This window comes from Stegodyphus dumicola, chromosome 10, assembly GCF_044657685.1.
Source record: "Stegodyphus dumicola isolate Sdum_Otavi_A_Nest chromosome 10, ASM4465768v1".
In the NCBI taxonomy this organism is placed as follows: domain Eukaryota; kingdom Metazoa; phylum Arthropoda; class Arachnida; order Araneae; family Eresidae; genus Stegodyphus; species Stegodyphus dumicola.
The window spans coordinates 118,648,839-118,675,069 of NC_140777.1; the positions used below are offsets into that span (position 1 = coordinate 118,648,839).

Here is a 26,231-nt window from a genome sequence, read left to right on the forward strand (position 1 = left end):
TTTAGTCAAATTGTGCTTTGTGACGCTCTCAACGGGCTCATCGGGCGCAGACCCGTTTTCGGACTGTGCTGTTGAAGTAAATGGACTTTCCATCACAAGGTGACCAAACGTCCCGATTTAGGCGGGACAGTCTGGATTTCAAACTTCATGTCCCGAGGTTCTTCGCTTGTCCCGGCAGGACGCCTGTTTGTCCCGCTTTTCTGCGAAAGAGACTCTTAACATCAATTAACTCGAATTGGGCACCACAGCGCATTGGTAATGCCTTGCTGATGCTTGCTTCCAATAAAGCTATGATGTCATCACTCAAATGCAGGCGGCGACCGTGTTGGTGGCTAAGGCAAAGAAACGGCTAAGGCAAAGAAACAGCATGCGCAAAATATTTGTCGCCAAAGCTCCAAGCCGGCGTTGAAGTTCGAAGGTTACGTTTATCAAGAGTCCATAAAACGAATGTTGTTTTAAATTTCTTTAAACATTAAAAGAAAGGAAAATATTTTTTTGTGTAAGTAAATTAATTAACGAAATGGTTATTTTGAGCAAAAAAAAAGTGCGAAAATCCGAGTTCAAATTATCACGAAATGTCAAAGAAACGTTTTGTCAAAGAACTTTTCTTCTTAACACCGTATTCCTCAATTTCCTGTAAACATCACGGACGGGAAAATTCTCGCTGCTAAGTTCCGTTGCCAAATCTCTTGGCAAATTTTCCCTCCGATTTTCAGCAACATAATGTCAAACTGCTTTACATTAAGTTCTATGGAATCTTTCCTCCTTGATATAGATGTTCTTTAGTTAAGGTGGTTTGTGCGTGCGATTGTTGTGTTTCCGTGGTTAATTTTTTTTTTTTCCTCACGGGAGTGACATTACCTGAGTCTCCATTGAGCATCTATTAATTATTTATTTCCTTTTGGTATCGTTAGTGTCATTGTACATTTCTAACTCATTAATCAAGGTAAAACAAAATTGCTTACCTTGTCCCAATGGGTTTTACCAGGGCCACTGGTTGAATTGATCTCCTCTTTCCATCTCTATCTGCATATCTTTAAAGGGAATAATAATCCATAAAATGATAAATACATTCTTTACACAAACATATTTTAATGAAGATGCAAACGGGTTACAGAATATTTACATAATAAAAAGGGTTTAAATTTGGCATGACGCGGCGTGCGACTTCTCCGTTCCGCGTTCTCGTACCATCTCTGAGCAAGAGTTCATAGTTCAATTATTCTCAGATTCTTGCGGTGACAGTGACTGGTGAAAGTTGTGCTTTGAGCGTGTACTGATACGTTTTGCTGTCCTGAGTATTTTTGATCATTAAGGTACCTGAGGGTATTTCAAAATGTCCTCTGTTAGGGCTACCAACGATTTCTCGGATGATGAGCTTAGTGAGATTGACTCTGTGAAATCATTTCAATCTAAAAAATCGTTACCGCTGCAGCTCAGAAAGGATGATTCCCATTCTGTATCAAGTAGAAAGAAAGAAAAAAGTCGGAGAATTTCTCAGAATCTCGTGCTCAAGATTGTTTCCTAACGTTACGGAGAAGGAAATTCTTGAACTGATAAAGAAGCATGGTGCTGATAATATGATGGAAGCCGCAAAGACACTCCAGGAGAGTAGAACTTGGAAAATCACGCCTTGTGCAAGCAACAAGCAGACACCCCAGACGGAGATGCTGAATGTTACGAAAAAGCCCAGAAAGAATGAAATTAATGATGGTAAATCTGAGACGGAAATGGAATGGAAATCAAACTGGCCAGCGAAAATCCCAGTATCTGCCGAGCCGATGGACATCACCCAAGCGAACCGCTTTCAGATGTTGGATAATGCAAGTGCGGAAAGTAATGGAGGAGGAGCACCAGCAGTCAACAGGCCCCCCCCCCCCCGCCCATTGTATCCCCCAGCAACACACCAGATTGGTTAGAAATTGATGAACTGTTTACGCAGAACTGTTCTGAAACGCACGAATCTAGTGCCAAGTTGAAATCTATCCATGTGTACGTAAAGAACTCTGAGGACTTTAAAAAATGAAGAAACTGTTAAGTGACCATGGCATCGCTTTTCATACATTTCAGCCGCAGAGTGAGAAAAACATTAGGATGGTTATCAAAGATCTTCCTGTTTCTATTCAAAAAGCTATTCTTAATGAGAATTCAGACAGAAATTCAACAGAAATTAAACAGAAATTCCCGGCAGTTAAAGTCAAACAGTTTGCGAGAAACAAGAATGGTATCCAGATGAAGCTTCCAATATTTTTTGCTGAGCTGAAACGTAACCACGCAGGAAGTCAGATCTTTCAACTGAACGGCTTGTTCAGTTTCGACGTGCGTGTTGAAGAATACAAACCAAGGAAAAGGTCTGTACAATATTTCCATCCAGGCCTATGGTCACACTCAGCATCTGTGTAACAACCCCGAGAGGTGTGTGAAATATGGAGGATCTCATGGATGTAACATGTGTGGCAAAAAATGTGACGAAAAACCTCGCTGTATCTTCTGTAGTGCAGAACACCCGAGCAGCTATCCTGGGTGTAAGGTCTACAAGGCAAGATTTGAAAAGAAAAATCAACAGAGACCTCAATGAAAACCTGCTCCTGAAGTATCGATGGCAAACTTTTCAGAACTGCTAGGACTGACACTCGCACAGCCCAGATGCCTAGCAGCACCAGTTATAGTGTTAAAGTCAAAATCAAATCAGCTGCAGTGTCTAATATCATAGAAAAACTTTTATCGTGGTTCTGTACATATCGTGGTACCCGAACATACAAGAACTTGGCAAAATTATTCTGGAGATCCTTGGTTTCTTACAGAACACAAACATTGCAGAGCAGTTACGATCCAAACCGTGTAGTAGCTCATGGGATATGCTACTAGTGAGTAATTTCATATTTTTATGAACTCTAACTTTCAGTAATCATTACTTCTTGTTCACCAGTTCGATGGCTTTCCTGCAGTTATTAGAAAATTTGCCTATCTTGGATTTCCTTTGAAATTAATTATTTGTGTCTACCTAAATCTTACTTAATCTTTAATTTTAACCTATCTAAGTTCGAGAATTTTGTTTAGTTATTTTTTCACATCATTCGCAACAACATAATTGTTCTACGTGGGGTACGGCATTAGCCCAGGCACCCGGGTGTCTTAAACACCGTTCTACTGGGGAGTTCATAGTTCGAGATGACATCACTCAGCCATCAGATCTCAGCAAGAGTTGCAACAGTCATGCCAAAGCGAAAGTCGAAATTCAACGAGGAATTACAAGGCGAGTTTCCATTCATAAAGAAGGTTAGAAGCAACACCGATAGTGACATGAGGTGCGACAAATGTGGATGTGAGGTGCGAAGATGTAAATTCATTTACTTGGGTTGCGTTAAAGGAGCCACCATCGTGGGAAAAGTTACAAGAGAGCGTGTAACTTTGTGGGTGGAAGATTCCAAAGGTTGACATTGATGATAACGAGTTATTTGACGAAGTATGCAACATTAAGCGATTTACTTCACCACAAAAGATTGCAGATTGGATTTGTCAGAAAACTAGTCTCGACTGTCGATGGGCTGAAATTTTTCGTCGTTTCAAGGATAAAAACGTGCCATGTGCACAAATCCAGAAAATTGTGGAGTTTTTGTTGTGTCTTCCAGGGACAAACGCCACCAGTGAGAGTTTTCTCATCTATGAATATCATATGGAAACTGAAAAGACACAGTTAAAACTGGAAACAATACAAGCAATGATAATGGTGAAGTGCAATTTTGAGTTTGGCAGTTCCTGTGATAAGTCTATGAAAGACTTCTACAAGAGCCAAAACTTCTTAGAAGCATTCATTCGTCAGTGCAATACGTCTACGGAGCACCTACACAGGATGATCCTTCTAGGTCAGCGGTTGATCAGGAAGGCCCATCGTCCGCGTCAAATTATTACATTTGCGGTGTCATGTGTTGGATGGACATATTCAAGCAGTAAGGTAGGTAGGAAGTTACGAACTTTTATTTTCTGACTGCTGTTTTTTTATTCTTTGTTCGCTTTTACTGAAAATGCATCTGAGTTGTCTCAGTCCAGATCCCAAAGTCCGTGATTGTTGATTTAATCATTAATTCACTCTGAGATATGGATAAATTCTATTTTTTCTTTCAATAATAGAGTCTGTTTAACACACATGCTAATTCGCAAATGATGGGTAATTCTTTACAGGACATTGTGACATCACTAAAAATTTTGCACCTCGTTTTTTAACCTTTAGAGGGGGCCTCCGCCCCCTTCCCCCCAAATTTGGATCATTGCATCCCACTTTGCCCTCCGGAAAATCTGGTCGCCTAATCGCAAGTGACGATCCAGTCCACAATTTTATCCTCATGTTGATATTTGAACAGATTAATAAAGACCCAAACACGTCTGTCCTTATCTGCTTGAGTCAGCTCATGCAGATAAGTGATTGAATTTGTTGGTCAAATTTATGCAATGCACAGCTCAACTAATGGACGTGGCATTAACATTTAACTCCTTAGGAAGCTCTCAAATGGTTGCATATTGGTCGTCTTCCACAAGTTCTCGCAAACGGGCCTCAACAACATCAGTAGGCCAGCTAGAGTGTACTGCTTCTTGATTGTGATAGTCCTTGATTTTGAACGAGCATCACACTTTCATGGTCTCATGTGATACAGCATTAGTACCTAAAGCTGTACACATAATTTGGTGACATTCTGTAGCTGACTTTTTGCAACAAAACTGGAAATAAATTATGGTTTTAATGTGGTAGCGTGATAGTTCCATTTCAGACACCTCGTACTTAATGATAATGATATTTTTTTTACAAATTTCACAACACAGTGTTCTAAAGCCAAAAATCTTTCTTTCAAATGCCAAAAGTCATTTGATAAAAGATGATTAAACACACAAACGCAAACTATTTGCACAGACGATATTTGCGGTATGGGAAACTTTCATTAAAAACCCAATAAATGGTTTCTGAATGTAATTTTTTTTAGAAATCAATGGTAAATGACCTCAAATGAATTCAGGTGGAAAGTGTTTTATAATTCCTACACCATTCTTCTAGTGAGTGCTATATATGCTCCATTATCCAGTGGTAAGCAGGATGCTGAAGTGGTAAGATGTGGAAGGCAGAGATGCCTAATAATATATCCTCATCTATTTGATTTTGTGACATTTTTCATGTAAATAAATTTTTGTTGTTGTTTTCTAAAGCCTGTCTAGTGCATCATTAGATGCAAACATGACGAACAGCACTTCGGATGAATTGTTGATGGTTGTGTAGAGAGGTTCCAATTCCCCTAATAAGTTAGATTCTTTCTATGGAATCAGTTATAATTCTGTTTTTTTTATTCTTTAGTTTTGCATTTTAATTAACAATTCAATTGTAATTATTTATAAATTATCACAATAGTACACATTTGCTTTGTAAATTTCCCTTTTTATTTCATGGGAGATAATTTTTATTTATATATTTTCTCTGTATATACTGTGCTGCCGCTTATTAAACTCGCTGGTTAGGAGCTTATTGCATTCAAATTTCCCAAAACCAAAATGACTTTATACTAATCAATAGAAAAACCGTCATTTATTAAACTCGTCTTTACTGTTTATAAAACTCAAACTGTCAAAAGTCTGATTATTCAGGTCTGAAATTAACAGTTCATGTTATTATTGTTTGTATCCTTATCCTCTACCTAATTAATCAAGGTAAAACAAAACTACTTACCTTGTTCCAATGGGTTCAGCCAGGGCCACTGGATCATTTCTTCTCAGGGACTCTATTTGCAAATCTTGAGAGGAATAATCCATAAATGATAAACTTTCTCAATACAAACATATTTAATGAAGACTCAAACGGTTACAGAATATTTACATAATGAAAAGGTTCGCACGACGCAGCGTGCGACTTCTCAGTTCAGAGTTCTTGTGATCTCTAGCGAGAGTTCATAGTTCGAGATGACGTCACTCTGCCATCGGATCTCAGCAAAAGTTGAGTTGCAACATCCTCTCGCCCGTATGGACAATTGCTGTAATTGTCCTTATTACATTCCAGTTCCACTGGATATAGTAGTTGCACTGGTCTTTTAATCGTATGGCCATTGGGCAAGCGGACAGCACAGGCTCTCACCTTGCCATCTCTCCCAGGAAAGACTTCCATTATCATGCCCATCTTCCACATCAGCCGTGGAATTTTATCTTTATGCACTAATACAATAGTTCTTTTCTTCAAACTAGTTTCTGTTTTCGCCAGTTTGGAATGATGAGCAGATTTTAAATTCATCAAATAATCCTGCCTCCATTTTCGCCAAATTCTTTCTACCAGTATCTGTTGATGTCTAAGTCGACGTGCAAGACTCTCCTTTGTTGAAGTTAATTTAGAGCTTCCTTGTGGCAATGATAGTAATCGTCTTCCTATTAAGAAGTGACCAGGGGTCAAAGATTCTGGCTCTCCTAGATCCGAGTATGCAAATGTTAAAGGTCTGGAGTTCAATATAGCTTCCACTTCTGTTATGACTGTCTCTAATTCCCTGAAAGTTAAGAATGATTTGCCTAAGATTCTCTTCAGAAGAGCTTTAAGAGACTGAACCATACGCTCCCAAAAGCCTCCCCACCATGCCGCCCTCTCAACTTTAAATTTCCATTTGATTCCTTGCTTAGAGAACTCATCTTGAACTTTATTGCTTTTCATCACCTCGTTCAGTAGCTCTAATTCTTTTTTCGCTCTTTTAAAGGTTTTGGCGTTATCGGTATACAGTATTCGGCACAAACCTCTTCTCGCTATGAACCGTCTAAATGCAAGCAAAAATTTTTATGTGGAAAGGTCAGCTGTAAGTTCTAAATGCATGGCTCTAGTTACAGCACAAGTAAAGAGTAAAACATATGTCTTAGATAATTCTCTTCCACTTTTAACGTACAGTGGACCCGCGCAATCTATTCCAGAGTTCTCAAACAGAAAGGCTTCTCGGCATCTGTCTGGTGGGAGAGGTGCCATATCTTGCATGACAGGTTTAGTTCGAAATATTTTGCAGACATTGCAATTGTACAGAACACTTTTAATTTTTCGACGAGCCTTCAGCAGCCAAAATTTATCTCTTATCTGATTTAAAGTATCTGCTATTCCTCCGTGTCCTACCACCTGATGACTGTGAAGAATAATTAGAACAGTCAAATGATCTTTATCGGGCAACATGATTGGATGTGCTTGTTTGTAATCCAAATTTGAATTTTCTAATCGTCCACCAACACGAATTACACCACTTTCGTCTACAAATGGATTGAGGTAGTTTTGATTTTGAACCTATTTCCTCGTTGTTCTTCAATGCCTGCATTTCATTTGTGAAATTTCGCTCCTGAACACGTTTGATCCAATAAGTTTCTGCCATTTCCAATTCGGTAACCTGCAAACATCCTGATAATTTCGAGGTATTTTTAACATTTTTGATGAACCTTAAGCACCAGGCAGTAATTCGGTAAATTCGATGTAAATTGCTGTAATTTTGGGTTTTAAATAAATCTTCGGAAGGTTCGGTAACGCATGCATTTACGAAAACTTCCTTCGATGTTTTTCTTAGTTCCTTGTTGGAATCTTCAATATTCTTTGTGGAACATAAATTCGGTTTTGGCCAGTGTTCCATTTCTTTCTTTAACCACGTGGGCCCTTCCCACCATATGCTATTCTGCTTCAGATGTTTGATATTTTCACCTCTAGTTAGCAAATCAGCTGGATTATATTCACCAGGCATATATCTCCAGTTCAAGACATCTGAATTCTTCTGTATTACCTTCACTCTGTTCTGAACGAATGGCTTCCACCTTTTCACATCACTTCTAATCCAGTGTAACATTATACTAGATTCAGTCCACATATATACAATTAAATCAATGTCCCGAAGTTTCTTTTGGATATATTTTGACAAGTGGGAGCCTATCAAAGCACCCATCAATTCCAGTCTGGGAAGTGATAATTTTTTCAAAGGTGCTACTCGTGATTTTTATGTAATGAAACTTGTATGAATGACTCCATTTTTCGAATAACGAAAATACAGAACGGCCCCATAGGCCTTCTGACTCGCATCTGTGAAACAGTGTAACTGTAAACTATCCTTTATATCCCTTTTCCCAGCACCTGCAAACTGATGTCTTGGTTTTTCCAAACTAGAAATATGAGCTAATTCATCACACCAGCTTTGCCAATTCTTTCTGAGATTTTCTGGTATTTCAGTGTCCCATGCTATCTTTTGTTCCCATAAATCTTGCAATAAAATCCTAGCTCGAATGGTGTATGGATTTAAAAACCCCAGTGGATCAAAGAAACGTCCTACAAATCTCAAGATTTCCCTTTTAGTTGGTATGTTATCTATCCTTTTGGCATCTTTTACCAAATCTTCAATTTCTATCAAAAATGTATCATTTGACCTATTCCATATGTATCTCAATACTTTAGAACAAGTCGAATCGTGTGAAGAATCTTCTTCATTCCATACCCTTTGTAAATTCGTTTCATTCGTTTTCCACTTCCGCATGTTAAATCCACCTTCTTTCAGTATCCTTTTAATATGTTCCGATTCCTCGAACGCTTCTGATTCTTCATCTGCTCCAGCGATTAAGTCGTCAACATACATATTTTCAGTTAGCATGGAAAATACGTTTGGATACTGCGACTTGTATTTATCAGCGTGTACATTAAGAGTTGCTCTGAGAAGAAATGGACTAGATGTTGCTCCAAAAATTACCCTTGTCATATGAAGAGCCTTTATTTTTGTTCCATTTAATTCACCATCGTTCCATAGAAACTTGACTGCGTTTCTGTCTTCATCAGCAAGAGAAATCTGCAAGAATGCTTGTTCGATGTCAGCTGTAAACGCAATTCGATTTTGACGGAACTTAAAGAACAATTCTAGTATGTTTGGACACATCTTGAGACCTGAATGTAAACAGTCATTTAATGACAAACAATTCTCCGCATGTTACGAAGCGTCAAAAACCACACGGAGTTATGTAGTTTCCTTGTTTTCTCTTATAACGGCTTGATGTGGCATAAAATACGTTTTTGGTCCAATTTCAGTGTTAGTCTCTTCGGCGATTCCTTCTTTTAAGTACTTATCAATTACTTCGCGATATCTGTCATAGAACTGTTGATTATTCTGAAATCTACGAATTAAACTCTTAAATCTAATTTTAGCAATCTCCAGATTATCTCCAAGCTCATTTGAATTATGATTCCAGGGAAGGCGAACAATATAACAATTGTTTTCAAATTTCACAGATTTTTTGAAATTATCGAAAACTGAATTATCTTCTAATTCAAGCTCCTTATCAGAATCATAATTTATCCCCATAGATTCGAGCTCCCAGAGATTCTCCAGCAAACTAGACAGTGATTCGGTTTGTGTATCATTATTATGAACCACAACCTTCATCATATTCACATTATAGTTAGTGAAATTCCATAAGCCCTTTCTGTTCCACTAATGGTCCAACCCAATTTTGTTTCAACCACTACTAAGGAATTAGACAGTCTGTGAACCTTACCCGTAACTATTTTCCAATAAAAATCAGATCCTATCAGCAAAGAAATTTTCGACGGTTTATTCCCTTGTCCCCATTCATCAGAAAGTTGTATGCCATGTTTTTTAATAAGATTAACTATTTCATTTCTAGGGTAATGAATATATGATCCATTAATGACAGGAATAATTAAAGCTTCTATTTTGATTTCATATCGATACTTCAAATTACAAAAATGAGCCTGGTCTTTTTAACATTCTGTGCTTCAGACGTCGTGTAACCGAAAGAGAATATTTTTATTTTTTCTTCTCCAATAACGGGAAGTTTTAATTTCTTACAGATGTCCTCTCTAATAAATGTTCGCTGCGATCCTAAATCAAACAACAAGCGAACGCTTTGCTGGCGCCAATTGCCTGTGTTTATAATTTCAGCTCGTGCTGTCAGAAGAAATGAGTTATTTCCTGTTGCGCAATCGGAAACAGAAGAGACTACTGCACCTTGGACGGGACTCTTGTCTGACGCATTCGTTTCGTCAGAGTGTATGATGTATGATGTCGCCGATCGCAAATACCACAAGTTAGTTTCGATTTGCACATTCTCGCTAAATGGTATCTTTAGAGACACACGAAACAAAATCCCCTTCGCTTTAACGCTTCCTTTTTCTCTGGCACAGTTTTTTGACATGATTTTCAGAACAGAATAAACAGCTATTAGATAGTGATGTGTTTGACGCTGCCGCTGAAGGAATTCTACCCTTATTATAATCTCGATTTCTTTCGCTGTCTCGAAAACGTTCTCGAAACTGCCGCTTATTTTCAAAATGGGATTTCCTTTCAGTGACTTCAGAATCTGTTGGCTTAACTAAAAATCCTATACGTTCTCGACTTTCTATTTCTTTCCTTAGAAAATTTAGCAAAATTGTAAATTTTGTCTGGTTATCATCTTCATATTTCCTATTAAATTCTAGTGCTAAATCATTCGGAATCACCTTTATTAATATCGGATACAATAAGGTACTGTACGAATCCGATAAAATATTACACGATTCCAATCCTCTAATTTGTACTTCACAACGATCATATAATTTTCGAAGTGCTGTCACATCGCAAGACTTTTTAACCGGAGTCAGAGTTAATAAATTGTTCATGTGAGTATCTATTATTAGTTCTTTGCATCCGAAGCGATCTTTTAATATTTTCACAGCCTTTTCGTAATTCTCCGCTGTTAACGGCAACCCTTGTAGACTAGAAGACTAGAAGAGAAACACGCTAATGTGACAATCAAAATCGTAAAAAACAACCTTATATTTAGCGTAGGTATAATGAAACACTCAATCGATTTCGAGGGCAGCTAAAGGTCCCTCCTCATCAGGAGAAAGAAATACATAGAAAGAAGAAAATAGGAATCACAGAAACACGTGGTGCTTATCAGCACTGCACGTGGTTATAACTAGATTTTTAATCAGAGTTGTACAATTTTAATCAACTCTGATTAAAAATCTAGTTATAACCACGTGCAGTGCTGATAAGCACCACGTGTTTCTGTGATTCCTACTTTCTTCTTTCTATGTATTTCTTTCTCCTGATGAGGAGGGACCTTTAGCTGCCCTCGAAATCGATTGAGTGTTTCATTATACCTACGCTAAATATAAGGTTGTTTTTTACGATTTTGATTGGCAACCCTTGTATTGCAATTTCTGTATCGGAAGTAAGAATTGACTTTAAATAGTTAAATTTATCTACCGCATGTAGACTTTCATTTTCGTGTACAGCTGTCTCAAATCGTGCTCAAAACCCGGAACAACTGCACACATCCTTTCCCGAAAATGTTTCCAGGGACAATTTGGGGAGTTTAATTTTGTTCTGCGATTCAGTGATAGTTCCACATGAAGTAGAATTAGGGCTATGTGGATTAGTATCTAAATATCTTTTCGTGCGTAATTTCCAAACAATAATTTTACTTTTATACTCTTCTCTAGACATTATCTCATCTTCTAAATTTGTTACATCGATTAAAGTTTCAATACCATTATCTGCTAATATTAGTTCTTCTTCTTTACTAATTAACTGAGCAACCATTTCTTCAATTACATTTTTATTCCCCTCATTAGCATTTTCTGTTTCTATCTTATTTATCAGCCTCGTAACTACTGCTCTTATAGCAGATCGTTTCTTTTTTAATTTTTCTAAATCCATGTTTTTCCTTAAAGCAAATCTATTAAATTTCAGTTCAAATTCAACCCAATGGCCCACGTTATGGCGCCACAGTATTATTATTTATTTTCTTATCGTTATCGTTACTTCTAACTAATTAATCAAGGTAAAACAAAATTATAAAATTGCTCTAACAGTCTGCAAAAAATAATAAACCAGAACCAATGAGAAGATTAACCTTTTTGCGACGGCGCACCTTTGTTTAAGATGCTTTTGCGGGACGGAAGAGAATCGAAGGCAGTCTCCGTACAGGATGGAGGTTTTGCACCGCTAAACCTAATTTTATAACAAAAATCAGAAAAACAAAAATTTTGCTTCTAGCATCGTAATTTTTGGTATCATTTTAGATTATTACTTGAGCTCTTATATATGTTAAAATTAGCCCTTAATTTTTTCTTTATTTTACATGAAAATATACTTAAAAAATTGCTTATCTTCTAAAATAATTTTCGGAGGCCCTATTCAAATTATTCCAAAGTTTTAATTGATAAAATCCATCGATAAAGTTTAAAATTAATAAACAGAACACAATAAAGACTATTTACAGTAAGAAGTAACAAAATTTAAAATGAAAACGAGTGTGGTAAATCTCGAAGCACAGAGAAGTATCACTTTGTAACTCTTAGAAAAAGTATCACTTTTTAACTCTTTAGAAAATGAATCAGTATTCTCATTTGCATTAGTAAATGTTCACTAACCATACTAGGGTATTCTTCCTCTGATAAATAGTGCCTTCCCGCCATAATAGACTGGAGGTGAGGCTTTCCTAAATAAAAAAAGAAGGAACGGATATATATCTGAAGGCAATGCAAAACGTAAAAAAACTTCACACAGTAACCCTAAAAGACCGTACATAGTAGAGGAAAAAATAGAATAAAAAAAGGAATTGGATATAAATCAGATACGAGAATGTTTTCAGTAGCACACAGTGATTTAAAGAGCCCACTTCTGTTTACGCTTTCCCTCCGCCCCCCCCTCGAACAGCTGATGAGTAAAATACCAAAGTCAAGCAGAATATATCAAACTCAAGGTCAGGAACCTAAAACTGTATTCATTTCAAAAGTAATAGACACAAGGATGCCATCTAGTGGCCTTCAGAAAAACGTTCCACCTTAAAATGCGTATATGCATCACCCGTCCTCTGAATGTGATCTTTACTGATGCGTGGATGGGATGCTCAGCTGTAAGAGACGTTCTTAGGGAATGCGGATATGGGACGCCCGTCCTGAAAGGGTTAAACAAGGAAATAAAATTGATAAAGAACTAGTAACAAGTGTAAATGTTTTAAGGAAGTACAGTAGAAATGGAAAATTGAGAAATGTTGCAACTGCTCTTCTAGAATGGTTTGAAGCTATGAAATTAAAAACATTCTAATATTTAGAGCTTTTTTTACCATAAAAATGGTAGAATTTTCTGAAATGCTGGGAGAAAATTTGTACCAACTGATGGATGGCTGATGAGATTGAAAGAGAGAATAACATTGCTTATCGGAAACTACATGGAGAAAAGTAAGGGCCAGATCATCATTTGACTAGCAAATGGATGAAAGTTATTTTGCCCAGGCTTCTAGAAGAATACAAGCCACATGAAATTTACTAACACAGATGAATAAATGACTCACATTTTACATTAAATAAAATGTGGAACAGCAACTGTTTTTTTAAGAAATTGAAATAAGTTATATGAATGCAACAATTAAAAAGACACCATTGAATATTGGAAAGAGTAGAAAACCTCGGATGTTTAAATTGAGTCAAGAATTTACATTTAACTTACCATAATAACAAGAACTCATGGATGACAAGCAGACTTTTTGCTTATTTCCTTTTGAAATGGGACAAAGAACTGAAAAAAAAAATATTATAAAAGTTTTCGAATGAAATTACAAAAAAAGTGAATGTATAATATATATACATACATACATATCCACCCTTTACCCAGCCTTTATTTTTGCAGTCTTTGGTTATAGTCATGTAAACAAAAAAATCTTAATATGTACAATTAAAATAAAATCTGAAATAAATCAATGTGCAGTATAAATAATAATGATTATATTTACATAATTAAATTATTTCCATAAAGTAAAAAAAGTAAGTAAAGAATTTAAATATCAGTGCCTCTTATATTGTATTGCCATGTTTATATACAGCATTTTAAGATGCTTGCACTTCCTGAAACATTCCTAAATTCTGCATGCACATTGTAAGCATTGCATATTTTATATATGTAGGAAAAAAGTAGCAGATAATATTCATAAAAACAATGCTGACATTCAAGAGATCCCATTCAGTAAGGTTTAATAGCATTCTGATATAATGCATGTGCTTTTAAAATTTGAAACAAAACATTCCGTTTTAGCATACCGAATATGGTATGATGGGCCATCCTGTCATATTTGATACAGTGTGCCCATGTAAGGAAACTGAACTGTATCATATATGACAACTTGAAGAGCTTAAATGATTGATGAGAAGAAAGAATGAAAATTCTAGGTATAATAATAAAGCTTTTTAATTGAAATAAAAAAGCGGCAGTATTTCAAACTCATTGTAAACAATGTTAGGTTGTAACTTTCATTTTATAAATAACACATGAATTTCTAAAACTCTGTGATAAAGTGTGTGGTGGAGTTCTTTTTGATGTTTGATAAAGTGAGATGTGGATATAGTATGTCAATAATATACTGCTCTTTAAGTATGTGTTTTTAACTATTAATTATTTTTGTAGCTGATTTGCAACCAGCTGGAGAAGTTATTGTTGGAGATAAGAAAATTGTTACGGAATACAAAGTAAATGATGAAGGCAAAAAGGTTAAGGTGAGTACCATTTGTATAAAAGTATTCTTAAGTTTAATGATTAATAAAGTTAAAAGTATTAAACAGTTTAAGTCATTTTCTGTTAAAGTGCCTAAACTCATTAAAAAAAAATGTTTTGTCTTGTAGATCTTATATATTTGTAAAGTCATGTGTAAGGTCTTTCCATTTCTACTATAAAAATTAATTCTATCAGCCAATAGAAAATAAAATAAATTCTTATTCTGTGACTTCCTATGTGATTATCCTGTGTGATTTAGTACTGTGTAATATGCAAGTTTTATGTTGCATTAAATAAATTAATTGGATTTGGTTGATTATGGAAGAGCAAATGAGGACTCTCTGTCTAAGGAGAGGAATGCTTTCTTGCAGGGTTAAGAGCAACTTTCTCATATTTATGTTACATTTGGCAAAAACAGCCATGCAGTCATCCTGTTTGTTGGGATCTGAACCCAGGTTGTACCACTGATATTCAGCAGTCGCAGCCACTCAGCCACTAGTGGGTCTAAATGAATTGGAAATGAAGAATGTACACTGCTAAAAAAAATGGGACAGTTCTATATCTCCCGTTCTACTGGGCTGATTGACAAAATTCAAATTGCATTTTTCATGTCTCGAAAGCGCGACTTAGGATATATATTAAATTTATATATAGCACTATTCTAATATAGGTACTTTGACATAAAATTGGACTTTTTCTGAAATAACATACCAATTTTTTTTTTCTATATTTTTATTCTACGACTCAAATTATCGTTAATCCGGACGCCCATAATCTAGAATGATCTATAATTTGGACCTCAAAGCTACAAACTTTCTGCACATGCATCAACTAATAATGTTTTCACGCATGCACATAATACGTTTACACATGCTCGTTTAATGTATAACGGATGGTATAAACTAAGCTAAAATTATCTAATTATCTATTTCAGTTAATGTTGCAGATTGCGTTGTTCCTTAATCTTCGAATTGGATCCGGCTTATTATTTTTTGCAGACTGTTAGAGCAATTTTATAAAAGTAAGCTTGAACTTTCGATTATGTCAAATAGAATTTCCGATGCTGGAGCTGCCAGACGATCTACAAAGCAAAAGCATATTTCGATTTCCATCAAACAAAAAGTGGAATTGCTTCAAAAAGTGAATAAAGCATATTCTTTGTGTCTCTAACTATTCTGAAATCTGTTTATCAATTTTACACTGCTCTGCAGGGGAGGGGAACGTCGTGGCGCGCAATGAACTGGAAGTTGATCTGTCAGCATTATCCTTATCTTCAGGGCAGATGTTGTTATTTTATTCGGCTTATAATTCATTACTAAATGTAGTATTTCATCTCGATGTACTCTGTCTTTGATATGATTTAAATCAAATTCATTATAAATATCACGAATACACATCAAATAGTTTTCTGGTTGCAATTTTCTAATTTCGACTATGCATAATGTATGATTTACGCATGCGCGCATTGAAAGAAATGTTTATTAAAGTAAACAAATAAATATTAAGCCTTTTTTTTTTTTGTAAATTTTGATACCGTTTAGATCATAATTGTTCTATATTTCATAAATTACGGTTTCATATTTTTAATTTTATAATTTCTGCATGCCATCTTACCAGATTTAAATTGATGATCTATAATACGGAATCGCCGAAGTCCCGACGAGCCCGGATTAAAGACTTTTGACTGTATTAGCTCTCAAAATTTTAGCTCCTCAATGTTAATTGAATTTGGCAAATATTTATTAATATCCCCTTTTATATTAAACTTTTTGATTTTTCCTTTCACATTTCGAAATTTAGGTTCATTCCAAATGAAACTTACCCATTATTTGTGTTCTATTCTTTAAATTTCTATTTTTAAATAATTTTTATAAATTTTTAAAAAAAGATTTTTGAATTATAACCTATAAAATTTTTACCATCATCTTAAAGTAGGTGTATTTCTAAGCATACCTGAAAAAATTAGACATTTTTATTCACAATTTTCTAAGATATACACGAATTTACATATTTTCGCATTTTGAAATTTGGCATCTTTTATTTTGAGCTATAATAACGCCAAATGTGGTTTATGGATTTTTGTTACAGTGAATTGCCACTGCTATTTTTAACCTTAAATTTCAAATAAATTTTTACGGAGAATTAATTATATGAAATTTTTCCCCCAATGATATATAATAAATATTTAATACTATGTGAAAAATTATTATTTTTTAAATTATAAATGATATTTAAATTTTTAACTTTTTAAAAAAATTTCGTACTTTCTTCTTTTTTAAAAAAAAAATATTTGTAAGAGTACATTTTTTATCTTCGGTGTTTTATTGTCTGCTACTTTACTTTAACTTCGTTTAAATTGAATTGTCTAAAACTGAGAACTTTCATTTGATGTTTATTTGAATTTTATAAAAATATTTTATGACAGTACCTGCATAATTTATTTCTAAAGAATATTCTAAGAATAATTATACAAACGCCATCCAACATTCTACTTAATGGCTAGATAAGACCCAACATTCTAGATTCAATTACCAACGAGGGTACGATGTTCATTAAATGAATTTAAGAAGTTTTTAAACATAAAAAATTGACTAATTTTTTAATCCTAAAATGTATTTTTCTGCATAGCGTATTTTCATTATACACTTAAAATTCTAATTTGGAATGAAATTTTCAAGAACTGAATTCTAATTATCAGCAATATAATAAGCAATTATTACAGTTATTAATAAATCTTTCTTATAAGGTAATTGCAAATATTTCAAAAAACTTTCTGTCTGAATGCAAATATTTTTCTATGAAAATATTTCTAATTTTATATTAATCAAGATTGCACAAGATATTATTTATTTATACTTCAATTCTTACCGTCAGCTCTAGTAGAAGTTACAAATCAATTATATTCAATTAAGGAATGACCATCCAAGTTTAGAAACAGCAATTCAATTATTGACGTTGTATCTTTCATTTAACTCCCAACTTGCAAGCTACATGATTTTTATTGAGTATTTGGGTTTTGCTAGTAACTTCACTTAGAAATCACGCTTAAACTAAGTTAGTTGGTTACTTGAACATAGAAAGAACATGGGAGCTATTTGGTTAAGATGCTTTCATAGAGAACCTACAAAACTACGAAAACCAATCATGCAGCCTGGCTTAGACTTCGCAAGAAACAATTAGTATTTAACAATCGTCAAATGCTAGGCAACTGGTAAGGCTCCAATTAAATCTCCAATTTAATATTTTATTTGTAAATATTTAAAATATTGTTGTATTCTTAGACACAAAAAGCAGAATTTAAGTTTTGTTAACTCGTTAGTAAACTACCAAGCCGTAGTGCAAATGAGTATTCAATTTCTTTGGCAATAATTGTATTCACTTAATATTCTTGGAATATGAGCTAAAGAAGGAATGTTCTCAGAAGATTAAAGAAGTGTTTAAATCCAGTGATATTAGGTTTGTCTTACAAGCACAGGTATCAAAACGATTCTGCAATTGCCCAAGTAGCTGACTTGTAAATGGCTGTGAATTAAGCAGATGACTTTTAATCTTAAGTTTTTCAGTCAGAATACTTACTCCAAATGTTTTGTACTGCATGACAATGCATCTTTTCATTATTCAATAACCAATTGGAGAACCACTTGCATTCCGAAAATAAGTAAGTGTACTCAATCATCCTGCATATTCTTCAAATTCTTCTTGTGATTTTTTTCTTTCCCAAAATCTAAAGTTGCCTCTCAGAGGAAAGTTTTTTGACATTGAAGAGACAAAAAGAGTACGATATCTACTTTTAGAGGCATGTCAAAAACAGATCTCTACAAGCCTTCTCTTCCATTACATGTTGTGCATTCAGACAAAAAGTTGCATCAGCGTTAATTCTATGATCTATTTTTTTTACACTCTGATTACTTTATTAACATACAGTGAATATATACTAAACCTTTTACTTCAGCTTCAGTAATTCGGAATTTTTGATGGAATTGTTATCGGAACTAGGACTCGGAAGATAAGTCAAATTGAATGTATCGATAATAAGTTTAAGGTCAAATTTTCAATATTTTATTTTCGGAGGGAGGTAAAATTTTTTCAGTTTTGGTGCATTATCCTAAGTACATTTGCATTGATTCTTTATTTTTTCCATAAAAGTGAAAGTCTTAAGCGTGGTATACGCATATCTTCAAATTAAAATTTAATAATATACAGGGTGGTTATAATTAAAGTTCCACTTTGAAATGGTTATAAAAGGAAACCTACTGGATCAAATGTTATCAAACTTGGTAACCGTGTAAAGGAGATTATGGGAATTTATTTTCCGTGAAAAAAAGTTCGAAACCTCACCACCGGGGGGAAATGGCACTGTATGCAATATTGTTAAACAAAATATGGGTTTGAATCTAACTTAACCTTTTGTTACACTGGTTTAATATATTGTATACCCTTAAGAAACTTTGAAGTAAGCAAATTATCATTTAAAGGCATTAAAGTCGATAAAAGTCGAGTGTGCCATCCGTGTAAAGGAGAAATTCGTCCGTGAAAACCACGAATTAGCGATTAGAAAATGTGAGTTCTCGCACAAGTGCCTACAATCTGGAAATCGTTTTCTTACAGATTGTTTTATAATTTTTGAAGCATGAATTCGGCCCTAAAACATTAAAATACTGATTCAAAACTCTTTTAATCGATTTGGGCCAAAGAAATCCCTCATGTTATCTACCTAGTTCCATTGCATTCTCCTACTGCATTCCATTGCATAGCAGTCATCCCACACCTTTTTGGTGTGGAATAACAGCTAGTTTCATAACTGAACCATTTTTCTCTGAAGAGCAGTCAACAGCTGGACCACTGTGATTGCAGCTCGCTTAGAGTCAATGTTAAAATTTCACGAATGAACGTCTTATAGGCCGGCCCTTCCCCACTTGCCACCAGACCTCAAACTCTGTGACTTTTGGCTATGGGGTTATCTCAAAAGCACTGTTTATTGTGATAATCTAAACAGTTTGGCAGAAATGAAAAATGTGATACACAGACATGTCCATAACATTCCTCCTGATATGCTAAGAGCTGCTGTTGAGAATGCAGTAACAGGATTTAACTTGCTTTCAGAAAATGCTGGACGCTACATTGAACATGCTTTGTAACACGTTTCAGAAATGATTAAACACATTTTAAGGCGATGTCTTCCTGTCATATTTCATTTAACAATATTGCATACAGCACCATTTCTTCCTCTGGGGTGAGTTTTTGAACTCTCTCTCTTTTTTTTTTTTTTTCCCCACATGGAAAATGAATTATCATAACCTCCTTTACACGATTACCAAGTTTGATAACATTTGGTCTGGTAGTTTTCCTTTTATGACCAATAGTTTATTATTTTCAAAGTGGAACTTTAAATATAACCACCATGTAAATTAAACTTTAAAAGTTTGACAGTTTGGTTCAAGTTCCAGCTTTAAAAATATATATATATAAATATATATTTTTATATGAATCCTCTTAGAAAGAATATTTTAAGAAGCTGATTTTTTTCTCGCATTCTAGATTGTATAAAAAAAAAAAACATGATCTTTAATATGATTTAGATTGTTTCAGACGATATAAAAATCGGGTCACTCGGCGGTACAGAATAAACACTGCTGGACTGTTTTATTTCTTTGTCATTTAGCAAAAAATCTTTTAAGTAAAATATTTATCCTTTGGACTTTGCTTTAAACTTTCTTTATAGTTAAAATGCCTAGAAAATGAAAAGCTGTCTTCAACTGAAACGCAGTTCATGCAATTAATATTTTAAAAAAATTGACAAGAATGCAAAATTTATGGAAGTGTAACAATCGAAAAATCTTAATTTTCTTGTGGTGAGCACTGAAAATAAATGTAGAACGAAGAAATGTAGGGAGATAAGGAAGCAAAAATTTGAAATGGATTTTGGCTGTCAGAAATACCAAGGTGTTTCAAAAAAATAAATGCTTTTGAATATACTTTCAGAATACTTCAAGTTATTTGGGTTTTTCAAAGAGAAAACTTGGACGTGCACACTAGCAAATACCATTAATTGAGCTTGTGCTAACGGAAAAAGACAAAAACGATATCATTGCAGATTAAAGTAAAGAGCGCCTGGTTTTCGACTATATGTTTGTATAAATTTAAATTACGTTACAGAACATCATATAATAATAAACAGAGAATCCCATTATTTCTTAGTGAAATTATTAAAATATTCATGAATTTATCCAGTGATGTATATGGATGTCATCTAAAGACGTTTTCCCTCTTTATGAAACCAGTCTTTCCCTTCATCTCATGCCTTAAAATGCTTAGCCTCTAAAGACTGATAAAGGTCAGCCCAAGTACTGATAAAATGGATTGAATTGGATTACTAAGTTACGGCAAAGCAGGGCTATCTGCCCTAAAGGGCCTTCGTGATGAACTTTCTAAGGGAAACCAGCTGGCATACACATTACAATGAGAAAAACCACGAAAACGCCTATGCAACCAGCCCGTTTTCGAACCCCGGAGCGAAGTACCAGTGTTCAACGATTTTACCGCTCGGCCGCTGCTGGCTTTTTGGAATGGAAGGCGATAAATTTATTTAAAATGAATGTCAGAAGTACCAAGATATTTCGAAAAGTTGGATGCTTTTTAATATACTTGCAGCATGCTTGAAGAAAAAGAGCAAGACATTAAGAAGAAAAAAATAAATTTGTGCATAAAATTTGGTATTTTTTTTTAAAATTTAAAACTTTTTAATCTTATGATATTTGATTCTTGCAATTTCAAAAATAAAATATTTTTTAACTAAAATATGAATAACATTTTAAGAAACCAAATGTAGGATAAAATTGTGTAAAGCAATGGGCACAATGATAAAACTGTTTAAAGCAGTGTATGCAAGTCATCCGAAGTTAAAATGTCGGTTATACATCTCTCTTATTTATATATTTCTTTTCTGAACGGAACATTGAAAGGCATGTTAACTGTGCTTTACTGTATTTTCTCTTTTAATATATTCAGTTTTCAGATGCATCATAGTCTGGGACACAAAGTATTCTTCCGAAAGAAACGCAATTCAAATAAATAAAAAAAAATCCTGAAAAATTTATATTAATAAATATATTTAAAATGCTCAGTTCAAATGTAAAAATAGTAAATTTGAAGACAAAGTGCAACACAAACAATTAAAATAAAAGTCTAAAAATTATCTAAAATAATAACTGTGACAAAAAAAAATATATATAGAAAATTATTTGAAAAAAATAAACGATGCACCTTATATTTAAACTACGTGGTTCGAATGTCTAAATAGAAATTTTTAAAACAGTTATTCAAAAGAAACCACGAAACTTGAAGAATTAAAATGAAATTCGTAAAAGAAAAAAGAAATATTTAAAATAATAACATAAAAATATAATATAAAGAATATTATTTGAAAGAAAGAACTTTGTGATTTTTTTTCCTCTCACAGGAAAGGAAAATAGGTTGCCATATATTAAGAAGTGCGCTAAGTGAACTTTTCTTGGCGCAAACTGACAAAAAAGCGGCAACATAAATTTGTCAATTTTTCCGTAAATTATGCACCAAATCTTACAAAATTTCAAATTTAGGCATAATTTGAGTCACAGAATCGAAATATGTAAAAAAATTGGCATGTTATTTCAGAAAAAGTTCGATTTTGTGTCAAAATACCTATGTTAGAATAGTGCTGTATATAAATCTAATATATATCCTAAGTCATGCGTTCGACACATGAACGCAATTTGAATTTCGTGAATTGGTCCAGTAGAATGGGAGGTAATAGAACTGTCCCTTTCCCCCCTTTTTTTTAGCAGTGTACATACTTATAAAATTACCTTACTGCAGTTTCTGCACTAAAATAAAGTAACACATTACTAGGACTGCACTTTCTGCGTCATGAAACCTGTACAGGAAAAAAATTGTCATTTTTATTCTCTGAAACTTGCTATTGGTTCTGAATAAATGTTTAGCCAGAAGTTCTCAGTAATTGCTGGCAAAACAGTCATGTTATAATTCACCAATCTGTGAATTTTATGTTTATTGTTTATGTATTTCTGTGAATTATGTGATGGTTTTCAGAAGTCCCAGCCAAAGATATGGTGAAATAGTGGTATTTAATTTTTAGCCCTAAAATGCAACTAGTCTCAAAACATGATATTTCGTCAATTCACTTGTCCACTGTAAATGTGTTGTTTCACTTTTCATTTGGCAAAATGTCAGATGTTTATATTTCAGATTTAATCAGTCTGCTATTAATTGAGAAACTAAACTAAGAAAGCAATATAAGGAGTTGTTAAGAAAATAGGAACTTTTCCTATATACTTAGGCACTTACCACGCATTTTGGCCCCTGCTAAAAAGCAAGACGTGCAAAGACCTAAGACGGCATCATCTGGGGATTATGTTTGTATGTGTGTATTTATAAACAAGATTAATTAAGCACACACACATATATTATTTGCAACAGTTCTACCAAAATGTGTGGCAGGTGTGTAACAGAAAGGTATCGGAAAAAATACATATATTTTTTTATTTTGGATCTGAGTGATTTGAATAGAAATGCATTTAATTCATGATATAGCTAATTTCAAAACATTAAATATTTTTATTGAATTGCGTTATATATTTTTTTCATATTTTAAGTATACAGAAGATGTAGAACATTTTTGTCTTTGCCCAAATGTGTATTCATCTAATATCTTCCAGAATTTTTTACTATTCCACATGGGGCATCTGTATTGATAGTCTCAACTGATAAACCATACAAAACTTAAAAGATACCCATTGGGCACTGATTAAAATATGTAGCCCGTCGGATATTTTTTTAAATTTATCTTAGTTTCACAGGTATCTCTGTCATTTTTATATTAAAAAAATGTTCATACAAAATCTGAATACAAATTTTTTTCTATATCATATCATGATTTTTTTAAAAACAATTTTCCCGGTGACCATTTCCATCGAGAGCCTTTTTTTTTAAAGTAAATTTAAAATCAGTAAGTAGACTCTATTCCCTTTTCACCTCTTCCATTGTATACTTACATGAGTCGGGCCCCACCAGTGGCTGAGTAGTTCAAATTAGTCGCTCTGTTATATTTATTTTCATGAATATTACTAACACTAGTATCATCTTATTATTTTTCAGATTGTCCGTTACTACAAAATTGAAAGGAAGATGGTTTCTAAATCCATTGCATACCGAAAAGTGAGTTACTTTTCATAATGCTGCTGTCATATTCTTTATTTGTTTTCTTTGCTTCATATTTAGTTTTTTTTTATTTATTTTTTTTATTTGTTTGTTCAGGCATGGAAGAAGTTCGGTTTAGCTGGAAACGATCCACCTGGTCCAAATCCAGCTAATACTATTGTTTGTGAAGAAATATTTATGCAGTTCCTTTCAAATAAAGAGGTTTGTAATTTATCATGTTTAACACATCTTTGAATTTCTTTTTGGTCGCTTAATATAACAGTATATAAAATTAAAGACTTGTATATTTTTGTAAGAACTTAGGAGAAAGTTTACTTAGGAAGTATGTAGTTGAACAATTTTTCTTTCTTTTCATACCATATGAATTACATCTGCTTTTCTCATCAAATAGTAATTTTTCAAATTGTCATATTGCTAAGCAGTAGAAACATAAATAAATAAAAATAAAAGGGGCATTTGTGTTTGAAATCCAGGCCAGAAAGAGTTTAGTGATTAGATTTTAATTCGTCTTTTATAAACCTAGTTTTAGTTTAAATATGAATTCTTTTTTTCATGTATTAAGGAAAAATTACTTGCTTAGTATTCTTGAATTTCAAATTATTTATCTTTTATCTTTTGTTGAAGCCTGTTGTCTTATGCTTTAATTGTTTTGCTTTCATTTGTGGAATCTTTCTGTTGTTCAGTTCAGGATCAAAATACTACATTGCTTGTATAACTGTAGTTAAAAGAATCAAGATGCTGTCTTTCATCAAATAATGCTATTTTAAGTTGTGCATACAGATTCAAGCAAATGTTCTTTCAGAATTCCAAACTTATGTACTGAAACCTCCCCTCCCTCTTTTTGGTAGCACTGGAAATTTTGTAATATTTATATTATTACAATCATAACAGAATAAATTATCAACGTTTAACAATTAACCCTTTGACGCTTGCTGATCGCACCCTGAAACCACCAATTTTCGAATTTTTTCTCCTCTTCTTTCCGAAATTTGAGTGAAAACCGATTGATTACTGATCTTTTACCTCTAAATAACATAAAATGACTGAAGAATCATACATTTTTTAGGTCTTAGTACTTCAAATCAGATGCCTTTTAAAATTCATTTTCAATGAGACAAAATAACTTCCTTTTATTAATATAAACAACTTTAAATTTCAAAAGTTATTAATTGCACATCATGATTTCTATCACAAACGATAAAAAAAAAGCAATAATTAAACTGCATATATAAAACACATATGTATATTTATGGCATTTGCTTTGTGGTTTCAGGGGGCTGCCACTGCGCACAATCCTCTAGAGCGGGGTTTCTTAAACTGTAAGTCGCAACCCCCAAGGGGGTCGCCAAAAATTTTAGCAATTCTGATATTTCTTCCTAAAATTATTACAATTGTCATATATTTTTATACAATGTATCTGAAAATAGATAAAGATATTGCTTTGTGGTTTCAGGGCGTAGCCACTGCGCACAATGCTCACAATCCTCTAGAGCAGGGTTTCTTAAACTGTGGGTCGCAACCTCCAAGGGGGTCTCCAAAAATTTTAGCAATTCTGATATTTCTTCCTAAACTTATTACAATAATTTTACAATTATCAAATATTTGTATACAATGTATCTGAAACTAGATCAAGATAAGACAATACAGACAAAGAAAAAAAATTGAAAACGAAATTTTATAATATAAACATTCATTCTCCTTGCTTTGCACGTGACATCTGTTGTTTAAAATTTTCACATTGTTCTATGACTTAAAATTAGAAATTAAAATTAATGACCTAAAGCTGCAATAGTATATAGTACAAGTGAAAAAACTGACAGTTTCACTCACGCGCGTGTTGGATTCCCACAATACTTATGGGATCCAACAAATTTTTTGTAAATATTATGAAGTCCTGGAGGTCGCGAAGAAATTTCAATGATAAAAAGGGGTCGCAACTGAAAAAAGTTTAAGAAACCCTGCTCTAGAGGCTCCAGTGGTCATGCCTTGAAACCACTGCTCTTCACAATGGCGTTTGCTGCTTTTCAAGTACGAATGTTTATTTTTATCCTGATATTGATACCACAGGGCTATTTTATTACTAAACAATACATGCACCTGCCTAGTGAAAAGGTCTTTCTTTTCCAGAGACTTTTCTTTGACCTCAATATGCTTGCTTCCTATGCTAGTATTGTGATTTTATAAATTATTTTGTGTGGCTTAAATATAATTTAAATATACTTTGCTAATTAAAAATAATTAAATATAGAATTAAAAATAGAAATCACATAAAAGTTTCATTTAAATTAAAAATATTTTCTAAATACTTTGGTACGAAATCCGAATAAAATAAATATGAATGGGAAACGAAAGATTTGTATCAAAGCCTTAAAGACCAAGCCTGCCCTCCATTAACATAAAAAACAACAAATTTCATGTGCCAGATGAAGAGACTACATAACGTTGGACTGGACATAATACCAGTAAAATGTAGAGCCAGGCAGTGTACATTTTGTA

At 33.7% G+C, this 26,231-nt stretch overlaps 1 protein-coding gene and 1 long non-coding RNA gene across 2 annotated transcripts in view; one reads left to right on the plus strand and one right to left on the minus strand.

Annotated features, from left to right (window-relative positions):
• The window catches only part of LOC118200788 (eukaryotic translation initiation factor 3 subunit G-like), a 56,341-nt gene that overhangs the window by 11,809 nt on the left and 18,301 nt on the right, over positions 1-26,231 (plus strand). The window contains exons 3-5 of the mRNA XM_035372749.2: positions 14,433-14,521; positions 23,673-23,732; positions 23,832-23,936. Of these exons, the coding sequence (XP_035228640.1) occupies positions 14,433-14,521; positions 23,673-23,732; positions 23,832-23,936 (254 nt within the window). The remainder of the gene's footprint in view (positions 1-14,432; positions 14,522-23,672; positions 23,733-23,831; positions 23,937-26,231) is intronic.
• Positions 12,238-26,231, minus strand: part of LOC146995081 (uncharacterized) — a 119,387-nt gene continuing 105,393 nt past the window's right edge. Inside the window, exons 3-4 of the long non-coding RNA XR_015043523.1 lie at positions 13,482-13,550; positions 12,238-12,471 (exon numbers count right to left, since the gene is read on the minus strand). This is a non-coding gene — a long non-coding RNA (uncharacterized LOC146995081). The remainder of the gene's footprint in view (positions 12,472-13,481; positions 13,551-26,231) is intronic.